This window comes from Microcebus murinus, chromosome 2 (assembly GCF_040939455.1).
Source record: "Microcebus murinus isolate Inina chromosome 2, M.murinus_Inina_mat1.0, whole genome shotgun sequence".
NCBI lineage: Eukaryota > Metazoa > Chordata > Mammalia > Primates > Cheirogaleidae > Microcebus > Microcebus murinus.
The window spans coordinates 14,913,368-14,927,104 of record NC_134105.1 but is presented as its reverse complement, the minus strand read 5'-3'; the positions used below and the strand labels follow the sequence as shown (position 1 = coordinate 14,927,104).

General features: G+C 57.8%; 1 protein-coding gene across 1 annotated transcript; it reads right to left on the bottom strand.

Annotated features, from left to right (window-relative positions):
- Positions 1–5,404: 5,404 nt before the first annotated feature.
- Positions 5,405–12,318, bottom strand: C1QB (complement C1q B chain). Its single transcript, XM_075994864.1, has 3 exons — positions 12,210–12,318; positions 7,192–7,394; positions 5,405–6,119 (listed from the first exon to the last, which is right to left on the bottom strand). Exons 2-3 carry the CDS (start codon positions 7,370–7,372, stop codon positions 5,545–5,547), a joined length of 756 nt encoding a protein of 251 aa, XP_075850979.1. The 5' UTR covers positions 7,373–7,394; positions 12,210–12,318; the 3' UTR covers positions 5,405–5,544.
- Between the last annotated feature and the right edge of the window lie 1,419 nt (positions 12,319–13,737).

Sequence of the window (13,737 nt, the reverse complement as noted above, 5' to 3'; positions counted from 1 at the left end):
GCGTCCTGCTCTGCCAGGTCCCCTCGCTGTGGGTGTCCCTCCCTGGGTGGGCCCCGCTGGATTTCTTGAACAAACACCCCTTTGCTCTTGCATCTGGCCAACAGGGTTGTCTATGAGAAGCCTCCTGGCTATGTGCAAAAATAAACGCAGCTCGCAGCTCGCTCTGAACGGAGGGCACGTGTCTGCGCGTGTGCCGGGTACGGGGCTTGAGGCAGGGCACCTGGCGCCGCGCTGCTAGCAGGAGACCAGAAAGGCGAGATGCGGAGGAGGGACAGGAGGGTGCTCAGCTTTGGGGGAATGGATGAGCCACTTTCTGTCTTTCCCTTGGCCTGCCCCTGAGCTCCCTGGTCCCCACCATCAGAACAAAATCAGTGACCGCAACAGCAACAATGCCAGTAATCGGTTAATGACCGAGCGCTCGCTGTCGCCAGCCCCGTGCCAACCACTGCCCATGGACGAGAGAATCCACCCCACTCCTGAGCTGGGCTGCTCAAGGTGTGGTCCCAGCTCAGCTGCATTGACACCTCCCAGCAGCTTGTTAGAAAAGCAAATTCTCAGGCCCCCACACCTACTGAATTCGAATCTGCATTTTAGCAAGATCCCAGGTGATTTTTGTGCACTAAAATTTGAGGAGCCCTGCACCACCACAGCACCCCAATTCCAGTAACAACATGCCACCGTAACTACGGCTAATACTTGTGGAGAACGTTCTGTGTCCCAGGGCCTTTGCATGCGGTATCCTATTTAACTGTGTTATCAGCTTTCTGGAGTGGGCATGATTATCACCCCTTTGTAACAGAGGAAGAAATTGTAGCCCAGAGAGGTCAAGTAATTAGCCTGAGGATGCACAGCTTATTATAAGTGGTAGAGGTGGGATTTGAACCCAGGCTCTCGGAGGCCCCTAGGCTTTCTTCCCTCACTGCATTGCTCATCTTGTATAGGCTTTGACAGCCAAGATGTCTGGCCGGGGGTGGAGGCCACCTGTATGGGAATCACGTGGGTGGGAGGGTCAGGGGGGTGGAGTTTGAGAAAAGTGCAGATTCCCAGGCCCCTACAGATCCTGTCTGAGCTCATGGAATCAGAGCTTCCGGAGTGGGGCCCAGACACCAGCTGGTTTCCCGGGGATTTTGTTGCCCCCTAATGTTGGCGTCCCAGTGCTTTGATCATGGGGGACAGGGACTGCAACGCCCACTTGACTGTCACCAAGGCCCAGAGAGTCTTCCTGTCATCGTCCCAAGGTTGGAATCTGTCGGAGCAGCTCAGGGAAGGGAGCACTGGCTTGGGAGCCGGGCGGGTCGGGGCTCCCTGTCCTGCGCTCCTGCCCTGAGCCCGGAGCAGCGGGGGGCGCAGGGCAGGCCGGCACGCTGCGGCCGGCCACTCTGGCCCGCAGCCTGTTGTGTGCGGCCTGCCGGCTAAAAACGGTTTTTATATTTTTAAATAGTTGGAAAAAAATCAAAAGAAAAATATTTTGTGACATGTGTAAATTATGTAAAATTCAAATTTCAGCGTCCATAAAGATTTATGGGAACATAGCCACGCTCCTTTATTTATACACGGCTCAGGGCTGTTCTCGTGCTACAGGAAGAGGGTTGAGTAGCTGGAACAGAGACCGCCTGGCCCGTGAGGCCTACAGCATCTCCTGGTTCTTTACATAAAATGTTTGGCAACCCCTGGCCTAGAGCACAGGTCCTCGAACGTGAGCTTCATCAGAGTCTCCGGGACAGCTTGTTAAAGCACATGGCCGGGCCCTCCCCCAGCCTCTCTGATTCCGTGGTTCTGGGGCGGGGCCTGGGAACCTGCATTCCCACATGTTCCCGGTGATGCTGATGCCGGCACTCACTTTGAGGAGCTGGGCTTAGAGGGACCTGGGTCTTCAAAGCTGACCCTCAGCCCCACCCTGGAAGTTCACAGCCCACCCGGGGAGTGGGGAGGGCTGGGGCGAAGAGACGGAGGAGGGACGTGCTCCATGTCACCACGGTCACCAGTGGTCCCTCCTCCAGGCGCCCTTCTCCTGGTGTCTGCTCCCCCCTGGTGGCGGCCATCCCCACCCTCCACTTGCAAACGCATCTCAAAGCCTCAGGAGTTTGCACAGCCGTTCACCCAGGGAGTCCCGTCTGGGAATTTAATCCAAGAAAAGAATCAAGGACCCATGCCAGGACATCACTGCCGCATCGTTTGTTCGTAAGAGGGCAAAACAGGAGACCAGGCACAGCCACTGGGCTGGAGTCACACAGCTGCTGAGAAGGCAGGATTCGGACTCGAGTCTATCTGAGTCCAGAGCTGGCCCCCTCAACTGCCGCGCCAGGCATCGCCCTAGAGCGGAGTTGCCTGGCATGGACTCCAGTTCTCATACTTACCTGTTGTGTGACGTTGGGCAAGTCACTTAACGCTCTGTGCCTCAGGGCTCCCACTGTAAAAGGGGACCATGCAAAGGTTGCCTGGTTAACAGGAAGTACTTAGGGCTGCACGGCGGGAGCTGTTGGTACTATTATTTATCAAGCCTTTGCCTTCCTTCTTTCCCCTCTTCCCTCCTTTCCTCTCTCGCCTGGCTTGAAGCATTGGGGGTCACTGCGGGGTGTGCTGGCCAGGATCAGCTGGGCCCACAGTGGGGAGCCATGACGCAGCACTGCGGTTGGCCGGTGGCAGACATCTGGCAGGTCCTGCCTTTGCCGTTCCGAGAACTGTTGCTGCCCACGCGGCTGGGCCTGCACTCCAGGCAGTGGTGCAACAGACCTTTGACACGTGGATTAAATAGACCTGGATCTAAATCCTGGATCCTGTATGTGACCAGGGCAAGTCACTCCCTCTCCCTGAGTCTCAATGTCCTTACCTATGGAATGGGCTAGAAGATTATGGCCATGTGTGGTCTCCAAGGCAGCAGCAATAGCGCCCACCCGTGGGAGGTGTTAGGAAATGCAGATTCTAACAAACTTAATCCTGGCGATTAAGTTTGAGACCCACTGGGTTGGAACATCTACTGCACGGGCTCCGTGTGCCCCTTAGAGGACAGCTAGGTGTTTAGCGCGAGGACCGCGAGCAGCTGTTTCTGTTCCGGGCCCTGCTCCCGCCTGGCCTCGGCTGAGCGGGCCAGGAGGATCCGTCTTCCAAGCTGGGCCCGTCAGGCCCCTCTCCTGGGAGGCGGGAATTGGAGATGTTGGACTCCGTGTCACCTCTGTGAAGGATGGGGCTAACTTGGGGGTCCGGGTGTCACGTGGGGGCATCTACTTGCCTTAACCGTCAGCACGGCCGTTCTGCAGAGAGCCTCGCGGGGAAGAGAGGCCAGAGGGCAGAGCCGCCCTGAAGGAGAAGAGTTCAGACCGCGAATGTCCGGCCAGGGAGGGGACGCTGGACTGGAATGCACGTGGCTGGATTTCTGGCAGGTCTGGAGGCTCGTGGGAGGGCACAAAAAGGGAACTGTTGGGAGTGTCCTCACTGCAGGGTCTGGTGGAGGAGAAGAAGCAGGGTCAGGGTTTATGGGTCAAGGGTCAGAGGAATATTGGTCCCGCAGGAGAGCCAGGCGGCCTGCCAGCAGCTCCTGGGACAAGTAGGCAGCAGCAGGGAGCTCTGACTTCTTGGCGAGGCCGGCTCTGCCTGGGCCCGCGCAGCGAGATGGGTGGTCTGTGCACGCTCGACAGCAGCAGCCAGATCTACCCCTGGGGTGCGGTATAGCCCAGCACAGATAGACCCAACTACAGAGGCTTGAGAACCTGGACTCCTGAGGTCTGATGGGTTCAGGTGAGAGGCCAGGGACTGCAGAGGGGGGCTGCAGAAGGGATTCCAGCAGGTGTGCATGGCAAGGAGGCAGTTCAGGTTTCACAAGAACTTTGAGACAAATGGCAGGCTCCTGTCAGCTGTGTGACGCTGGGCAAATTGCTTGCCCTCTCTGAGTCTTAGTTTACTTGTCTGTAAGATGAAGATAATACTAGGTACTGCTTAGCAGTTGTGCTGGGGATTAAATGAGCTGATGTACATAAAGCGCCGGATGCACAGTAATCAATCATGGTGTGTGATTATTATTATAGCTATTATTACTAGACTCAAAACGCCAGGCAGTTTGTACTGAAAGAGTTGAGCAGCAGTAAGAAGATCCAGCTCCTGGATAAAAGATTCCAGGTCTCAGCTGGGGAGTCTGAGGTTGGAGCAGGTCACCAAGGCCAGGACTGAGGCCCAGGAGATGGGACAGAAGCTGCCCAGTGAATGGAGTCCTGAGAGATGGGCCAGCCAAACAGGAGGCTGGACTGGGGCTGTGGCCCTATGAGAGAGGCCAGAATGATTAAGTCCCTCCTACCTCAGGTCAGGATTGGTCGAGAGTCTTGATGGTGGGAGAGGCTGAGGAGAGCAGGTGCAGGGCTGGGTGGGGCTCCAGTCCTAGTTCCGGGTTCTCCACCAATCAGGAGATGATCTTCACTGAGTGGCTGCTGTGCATCCTGGGCTCCGTGGGGGTTCAGAGATGCAGGGTAGGGAGCTCCTAGCTAGCTGGGGAGACAGGGTGGGCGTGCACAAGAAGCCACACGTGGGCTGAGCACGCTCAGACCTGAGCAAGTGAGGAATGGGGAGGTCAGAGGAGGGAGTGTGGGAGAGCCGCAGCGGTCCAGCTTCAGGGCGGAGGTGCGGCTTGAATGAGGTTTTAAAGGATGGTTAGACAGGCACAGAGGAAGGTCTGGGGGGGGGCGGTGAGCAGAAGGGCACTGAGGTGGGAAAGCCCCCGTGGAGTGAGGCTGAACGTCCAGGCTCCTGGGCTGGACCATATCTAGTGGGCAGTCAGTGGGGAGCCACTGCAGGCTTTTGAGCAGGGGAGTGACATTTATTCTAACTGGATGACTGAGCTTGTGCTAGGCTGGGAAGATACAGGGAGGGAGGTATGTGGGGAGAATCAAAAGGGGAAGGCTCCTGTTCCAAGGGAAGTGAAGGCTGTGGAAGGGGGGCCCCTTGATCTCTTTGTGGGGGTAACTCACAGGTACAAACACAAAGCTTCTTCAGGGGCTAGCCCAACAAGTGGCCTTAAAAGAGGTCTCAGGTCATCGGTGTGCAGACCTGCCCTTGAATCCCAGCTCTGCTGTGGGGCTGTGCACAATCCCTTCATCCCTCTGCCCCTCGGTTTCCTCCTCTGTAGACTGGGCACAGGGCAAACCTGTCTCCCAGGAGGCATGTGAGGATGAGCGAGAGAAGGAGGAAGGGGTCTAGCCCAGGGCTTGGAGCACGGCAGGTGTTCCCACCCCACCTCCCACCGTGTGGCTGCACAGAGCCGGCCACAGTGTGTCCTTCCAGTCACCTCCGGCTACATGGAGTTTCTGCTTTCAGAGGTCATTCATTCATTCATTGTTCGTCATTCATTCAACAAGCATTTCTGAGCATGGCACTTACTATGTGCCAGGTACTGGGACACAGAGTTGAATTAGACTGCTGTCCGTCGGCCTTAAAAAGTTTATTTACTCATTCAGCAACACTCATGAGCCCTATATGCTTTGGCCAGGCAGTGGGGGGTGGTGGGGGTGGAGCGAGCATGGCTGGCTGGGGGCGGGTGGTGCGGCTCAGCCCCGCAGGTCATGCCTCCGAGTCTGGGAAGAGCAGGAACCCGGAGAAGATGCTGTTGGCACCCTCCATGCCCACCAGCGAGTTCTTGTCGGTGGCCTGCAGGAAGACATTCTCGCCCTGGTCCAGCTTGAGGACCACACCACCTGTGGTGACCTGGTAGGTATTGTAGGTGTAGTCGCAGAAGGTGACCACCTTCTGCATGCGCTCCCGGCCCCGGACGAGGTTCACACACAGGTTCCCTCGAGAGCTGGCGTGGTAGGTGAAGTAGTAGAGGCCGGGCACCCTGCAGGTGAACTTGCCACTGCGAGGCTCGTAGTTGTTGTTCTCGTTGGTGATGACGTTGTCGAAGCGGATGGCCATGTCCCGGCGCAGGGCACTGTGGACGGTTCTTGTGGCAGAGAAGGCGATTTTCTGGGTGGCCTTGTAGTCGCCTGATTCGCCCCTGGGGCCAGGGGCTCCAGGGAGCCCTGGGGCACCTTTAGGGCCAGCAGGGCCCTTGGGGCCAACTTTTCCTGGAGTCCCGGGGACTCCTGGGTCCCCCTTCTCTCCAAACTCACCATGGTCTCCAGCTAGCCCTGGAAGCCCTGGAAGAGGAGAGACAAGAAAAGCAAAGAGACCAGAGGTCACTGGGACCAAAGGAAGGAGCCCTGGATGGGGCCCTTGGGCAGGGCCTGCCCCTCTCTGGGCCTGAGCCTCCTGTCTGTAAGACACAGGGTGCCAGAGAGAGGCTCTGAGTCAAGTGTGTGATGTGCTGGACAGCGATGGGGTCAGATGCCCCGGGCGGGGACAGCCCCTCCCTGAGGAAGGTGCTGGGCATCCTTGGTCGGGCTGGGGCAGGGCCAGCGAGTGCTGTCCCTCTCTGCTCCCTGTCCGTGGCAGACATCCTTAATCGATCACGGCATTCGTTCTCGCTGCACCTGCAAGTGCACCCGCGAGGCCACTGCCCCTGGCCTGGCGCGGCACAGGGTAAGGCTGACTTTCGGTAGAGTGGCAGAGCACAGGGCCTGAGCACGTGGGCTCTGGGGACAGACAGCTGTGCTTCTTTATCACATCTGCCATTATTAGTTCTGTCCCCTTGACTAAGTCACATTCTCTGAGGCTCAGCTTCCTCTTCCATAAAATGGGAGGATGCTATTTTGTGGGATTTCGAGGAGTAAATGAGGTTACGTGAGGAGAGTGGCCGGCACAGGGGGTTGCTCTGGAACTGTGGGTGAAATGAACAAATAAACTACATTTGACAGAGAGTTTTCCATGGTGGGGAGTCTCATTTGAGCCCCACAGCAACCCCACAGAAGTATCGTTGTCCCATTTTACAGGTGAGAAAATGGCAATTGGGAGAGGTGAAGCCACCTACCCTGGAGGCAAATTCAGACCCAGGACCGTGTGAGCACAGCGGGGCCCTCGCTGGATCTGAGGGTAAGAGAGCCACGGGCTGGTCTCAGCCTCAGCGTTTGCTGGGTGACCTTGGGTGAGGCGGTAGCCTCTCTGGGGGTCAGTCTCCCTGCTATATAAGATGGGAATCAGAATTCCCTCCTGGCAGAGGTATCGCAAGGGCTCCGTGGGCTGATGGATTTGCAAGTGCCTTTGCAATCTCGGAGGGAGGCAGCAGATGGGGCCTTGGGCAGTGATCCTAGCGTGTCCCCAAACCCACAATACCTTTCTCTCCCTTTGTCCCTGGGGTCCCAGGTTGGCCATCGGAGCCAGGTACGCCAGGGATGCCTGGAATGCCAGGGATGGCCAGGTGCCCGGGGCAGCTGCTCTGGGCCCGGGAGGCATGGGGCAGCCCCAGGAGCAGCAGGGGCAGCAGCGCCGGGACGCCGCCCCACGGGGTCTTCATCGCCACGCTGTGTCAGCGCCTCCTGGGGGGAGAAGGCAGTGTGGGAGGTGACCACCATGGCGACTGCTGTCACCCATGCAGCCCTCCCGCCCGCCCTCCCTCCCTCCATCCGTCTGTCCCTCTGTCTCTCTCTGCCTCCCCCCTCCAGCCTGCATTCGTGAGTGTGTTCACAGCTTGTCCGCTGTCCCCAGACCCCTTACAGGGTGCTGGAGACTCAGCGATGAGAAGACAGATGTCCCTGCACTCCTGGTCCCGTGCCCCTTCAGGCGAAACAGCGCAAACAGGTCGACATACAAGCAGACAGATACACGTGTAGACGATGACTGGTGCTCTGAAAGGGAGGGCGCCAGGAGCCGAGCAGCTGGGCTGAAGGTGGGAGGTGGCTGGGTTTTGTTGGGAAGTCCTGCCACCGAGAGAGTTTTCTCCTGGGGCAAGGCCTCTCTAGGAAGTGGCGTTCAGGCTGAGGCCTGAAGGTTCAGAAGGGGCTGGGGCAAGAACTTTCCAGGAGGAAGGAACTGTAGAGGAGGCCGAGGGCTGGACAGAGGGGAGTGAGGGGCCGAGGTGACAGGAGGTAAGACTGGAGGGGCAGGCGGGGCCCCTGGGAGGTTTGGGTTTTATTCCAGCTGCTCTTGTCCATGACAGCCTCTGAATTCAGGGTGCTGCTCACACAGTGGCCACTGTGCATCCTGCGTGGCGGCCCTGTGTTGCATCCCCACGTGGCAGTCCTGCGTGGCACCCCTGTGTGGCACCCCTGTATGGCACCCCTGTGTGGCACCCCTGTGTGGCGGCCCTGCGTGGCACCCCTGCGTGGCACTCCTGTGTGGTGGCCCTGCGTGGCACCCCTGCGTGGCACTCCTGCGTGGCACTCCTGTGTGGCGGCCCTGCGTGGCACCCCTGCGTGGCATTTCTGCATGGCATCACTGCATGGCACCCCCTGCGTGGCAGCCCTGTATGGCACCCCTGCGTGGCAGCCCTGCGTGGCAGCCCTGCATGGTACCCCCTGTGTGGCATCCCTGTGTGGCACCCCCTGTATGGCAGCCCTGAGTGGCAGCCCTGCGTGGCAGCCCTGAGTGGCATCGGCTGTGATTTCTACACCAGAGAGGACACTGAGGCTCAGGCAGGCCAAGTCACTTGCTTCAGGTCACACAAGAAGGGATGAAGCCAACGTCCCTGCCAGCGCACCAGGTTCCGCTGGTGGAACATTCTCAGTTCCCTGCTCTGCTGAGAAGGCAGCGCTGGCCCCTGCGTGGCATCCCAGAGAACAGGGGAGGAGCCGGTGGCTGTCTCGGGCCAGCGTCCATGGCATTAATTCTCAGGACAGAAGGGGCCTGAGAACTCGTCTAGTCCAACCCTCAGCCTGTCGTTTATTTTTTTTTTCAAATTGAGGCCACATTCACGTAACATAAAATTGACCATTTTAGTGGCATTTAATACAGTCACAGTGTCGTGCAACCACCACGTCTGTCTACTCCCAAAACATTGTCATCACCACAAAATAAAACCCTCTACCCCTTAAGCAGTTTCTCCTCCATCCCCCTTCCCCCAGCCCCTGACACGCACGGATCTGCCTTCTGCCTCTATGGAGTTACCTATTCCGCATATTCCATATAAATGGAAACATGCAACCGTGACCTTTTGTGCCTGACTTATTTAGCATAAGGTCTTCCAGGTTCGTCCATGCTGAGCACGTAGCGCTACTTCATTCCTTTTTATGGACGAATAACAGTGCATTGTGTGGATATATGTGATATTGTAACATATATACTTGGCCTTCAACCTGTTTCCTGGCATACAAATCCTAAAGTCCTTGGAGTCTCCAAAGCGATGTCTTTTTTTATGCCAATAGGTTGACTGGTGGCTGGCAGCCCACAGGCGGCTTCAGGGTGGGGGCTGCTCTCGGGAAAGATCAAGGCAGGTTTAGAGGGTTGGGACCTTCAACCCCGCCCTCAACCTCTGGGGAGGGGAGAGAGCTGAAGGCTAAGTTGATCATTAGCGGCCAGTGGTTTAATCAATCACGCCTATGTCATGCAGCCTCCACAAAACCCCAGAAGGACTGGGTTTGGACAGCTTTCGGGACAGCCGAACACGTGGAGGGGCTGGAGGGTGGCCTGCCCAGGGAGCGCGTGGAAGCTCCGTGCCCCTTCGCCCGTACCTGGCCCTATGTGGCTCGTCACCTGTATCCCTTGTGATGCCGTTTATAATGAACCAGTGTACGCGCTTCCTGAGTTCAGTAAGACGCTTCTGCAAAAGGATCAGACCCAAAGTGGAGGCCATGAGAACCCCCGAGGTGAAGTCAGTCGGTCAGAAGTTCAGGGGCCTGAACTTACACCTAGTGTCTGAACCGAGGACAGTCTTATGCGACTGAGCCCTCCACCTGCGGGACCTCGTTCCCTCCAGGTAGCTGGTGTCAGGGGCAGATTTCATCACGTGCTTGTTGGTGGGAAAAACCCCACACACGTTTGGTCACAGATTTCTGTGTTGATTATCGCACACAGAATATCCACTCACAGAATATGCCGCAATTTATTTGTCTACTCGTCAGGGACAGACATTTGGGAAGTTTCTGCCTGTTTGCAGTTGTGAACGAGCAGGTGCAGGGATTTGAGAACCTGTTGTTAATTCTTCTAGGTGTGCACCTAGGAGTGGAATTGCCAGTCTTACAGTAATTCTGTGTTTAACCTTTTCAGGACCCTTCACCCTATTCTTAAGCCTCCTCAATAACATCTCTGCAGAGGGCTCTTCCACCCAGGGCTTGCATTGTTCCAGTGATGGGCAGCTCATTACCTATCAAGGCAGCCCATTCCACCTTTTTCCAGATCCACATGGTTTCCACCCTTCGAGGATGGGAAAGAATCATGAAGCACTGGTTTGCACTTGTCGCTGCTACTGCTTCTCGGTTGCAGCTGTTGTTGGGTCCTCCCGACACCCTGGGCAAGTGGGTTGTGATGAATTTCCCACCTTGCAGATGAGGAAACTGAGGCTCATAAATGAGAACCTACCCAAAGCCACCCACTGAGTTAATGGCAGGGCTGTGGCCAAACCCCTTTTCTCTCCGCCTCCTGCCGGTTGTGCCGAGATCAGGATCTGGCACGAGGAGGGCTCCCTGGGACCATAGAAACCTGCTGGTGTCTGGCTCCTATGCTCTGAGAATCCGCCTCAGCCTCTGCCGAGTCCCGGCCAACTCGTTGCTTAAACTCCCGAGTCAAGCCCTGTGCTGGGCACCAAGGAAAGGAAGCCATGAAGACGAGTGTGACCTGTGTCTGCTGGTGACCGGCTTAGGCTCTGTCAACTGAAGAGAGGCCGGCTCAGGGCATGACCCTGCTTATCTTTGAATCTGCATCAGTTCTCACTCTTGGTGGAGGTTCTACATAATGACGATCTGAGGACTTGAATAAGTTGGGTACTCACAGTCCAGGCTCTGGGCCAAATGCTTTCCATGCCATTATCTCATCCGATTTGATTCTCATCACAGCCCTTTGAGAAAGCTCTCTTATTCTCTCATTTTACAGAGAAGGAGACTGGGGATCAGAGAGGGCAAGGACCTCAATACAGGTTGCACAGCTCCTGTGTGGCTAGGAGTCAAACCCACACCCCCTGGACCCTGAAGCTCATGTTATGTTAAGAGGCCGCTGCACCTGGTGGTTTCAACGTGGGCTTTGGAGCGGACAGCCTGGTGAAAGGACGAAGGCATGGGGGCTGCTAAGAGTAGCGCTGGCTGCATGGTTGGTGCTCGTCACGGTGGCCCTCACCACGGTTATCGTTGCTGCTGTTGGGCAGCAGACGGCGGAGGCCTGTGGTGTCACAGGAGATCAACGCAGCCAGGGTTCCAATCAGGCCTCTGCCACTTCTTAGCTGAGGGACTTGGGAAAATCGTCTCTGTTCTCTGGCCACAGTTTACCCTTCTATAATATGGGGACAACGCTAATGTCTCCAACACAGGGCTGGTGCGAGGACAGACGGGTTGTGGCTTGCCGCAGAGCCAGGGAAATTGGAGGCTGAATGAATATTAACTATTTTGCTGTTATCACCATCGTCCAAGAATCCCTGAGTCTTTAGACAGGAGGGATGCTGTTTAGAGAAGTGAAAAAGGATTCAGCCCCTTTGGGAGACTGGGCTCAGCGGGAGGGGCTCTTCCAGTTCGAGGCGGCCCAGGGCTGGAGAGCTCCAGGCAGCTGGGGGTAGAAGTGGGGTAGGAGCAGGGCCAGGTGGGACTCGGGCTTGTGGGGAGGTGGGGTGGGGGAGAGGGGAGCTCTCAGTTCTAGCCCATTTCAGGGGCCAGTGAGTCTCAAACTTGGAGCGGGATGTTAAACTCGCCCAGTCTGACTATCCAGTCTGGCTGCCCCTGCCCTTGTCAAACACCCTCACCGTCAGCCTTGTTTGTCACGTCCTCCACCCCCCCATCTCCCACCTTCCAGCTCCTTCCAGCCCCAGCAGACCTCCCCTCCCCGCCCCCCCGGCCTGCAGTCAGGCCAACCTGGCCTTGAAGTCCCCCTCTGCAGCTTTCTGGCTGCGTGACCTCAGGCAAGTGCCTTAACCTCTCTGAGCCTCTTGGAGACGTTGGTTTCTGCCTGGCAGGGCTGCCGGAAGGATCAGACGAGGTGGCACGTGGAAGGAATACGTTCCCCAGCGCAGGGCCCCGTCCCCTCCCCCGCCGTGCAAACATCCCTGGGTAGCAGCAGGGCCCCCACCCCAGCGCCCTCCCCCAAAGCCTGATCCCACGGGCGTGGGCTCGGGCCCAGCTATCTGTGCTCTCCGACACCCCAGGTGGCTCCGGGCCAGGCCGGGATGCGATGTTGACACTAGGGAGCCTCCACCCCGAGCCCAGCCCAGCGCTCACCTGGGGAGCCGCGTCCTATGGTGCCGCGGGCCTGGCCGGCAGTGGGGACAGGAGCCGGCCGCTGCCCTCCGTCCAAAGCGGAAGTTCTCTTCTCCAGAGGCGGGAGGGCTTCCCCTGACCGTCCCCTCCCCGTCGTCTCCCCACCCTGCTGCCCTCAGGCAGTTTCAGGTCCCATTTCCGCAGCGCAGGGGGGTTTACTGTAAAGGGGAGGGTGGGGGTGAGTCTGGTTCCGCCGACTCAGCAGCCGCGGGAGGACAGGCCGTCCTGGGGGACGTCCGCCGCTGGCAGCCTGCCCGCCAAGGCCCCCCGACCTCATGATCTCTCGGGGGGCAGGGGTGCCCCGCAGTGACGATGACGCGGCCGGCCTGGTGCCTGAGCCTGGCATTGGAGTCAGAGACCCCGACTCGTGTTCCGGCTCTGCTGCTTACCGGCTAAATGTCCCAGCCAAGGGAACCCAGGGAGCCCCAATTTCCTCGGCTATGCCATGGGACCATGATCGTGCCTGCCCGCTCTACAGACCTCACGGGCCACTGGGGGGGATAATGGATGGGTCGATGGAGGAGAAAGGGAGTGTGTGTATGGGGGGTGGTACACTGTAAAGTGCTGTGCACTTGCTATTATAGTTGTTCCTATCACTTCATGTCTCAGGCTTCCCCTTTCTGGGCTCATCTCTTCTGCTTCCTTCCCCTCTGTACCCTTGCTCTTTCCCTGTTCTGAGAAAATAATCCAGTAATGAATTTTAAATGTGCTTGTTATTTATTTATACGCTCCCTCTGCTTCCAGACGGGGGCAGGGGCCTGTTGCTTCCTGTGGGTCCTGGAGTCGCACCAAGTTAGGGCTGGACAGGCCGAGTGGCCTCAGCCCATTCCCCTCATCACGGTATATCTGGGGAAACTGAGGCCCAGTCTGGGGAAACTGAGGCCCAGAGGGGCGAGCCATTATCTAACAAATATTTATTGTTAGCCTCTGTGTTCGAGGCACCGGAGAGAACCCCAAACGGATCAGCTGTGGTCCTTGTCCCCGTGGAGCTTCCCTTCTGCTGGGGGACCATCGAATGGCACGAGGCTTCGCGGCTCCTCTGATGAACGTCACAAAAAGAAGTGACGGCTGGAGCCCACCGCGTGTAAGTGGCCAATGCAGGACTCGAAGCCGGCTTTCCTGGCACTAGGTACCAGCCCTGTGGCTGTGGCTGCCACCGGGCAGCGATGCCCCCCGGGGAGGGCTGCCGGCATCCTGGGAGCTGGAGGGCCCTCTTCACACGCTTGCGTGCAGGCGGGAAATCCGCTGCATGGTGACGGGTGGACCTCATGTGTTCACTGCAGTGGGTAATAGGGAGGAGAAGACGAGTTTATAAAACTGGAAGGTCCCTGGGCTCAGCCGACTACAGCCCCAAAGGGACAGGGCCAGGCGCAGAGGAGACAGCGGTGGGATCCAGGGCAGGAGAAGGGAGTGAGTCGGTCGCAGGTCCAGGGGTCCAGCGGAGGGCTCCCAAGGCCACCTGGGCCTCTAATTCCTGGTGGCTGATAGC

Coding starts and splice junctions, on each gene's coding strand:
- C1QB (XM_075994864.1), bottom strand. CDS start 7,372: ATGAAGACCCCGTGGGGCGGCGTCCCGGCGCTGCTGCCCCTGCTGCTC. Junction 6,120..7,191: donor AGGGACAAAGGGAGAGAAAG/GTATTGTGGGTT, acceptor CTCCTCTTCCAG/GGCTTCCAGGGCTAGCTGGA.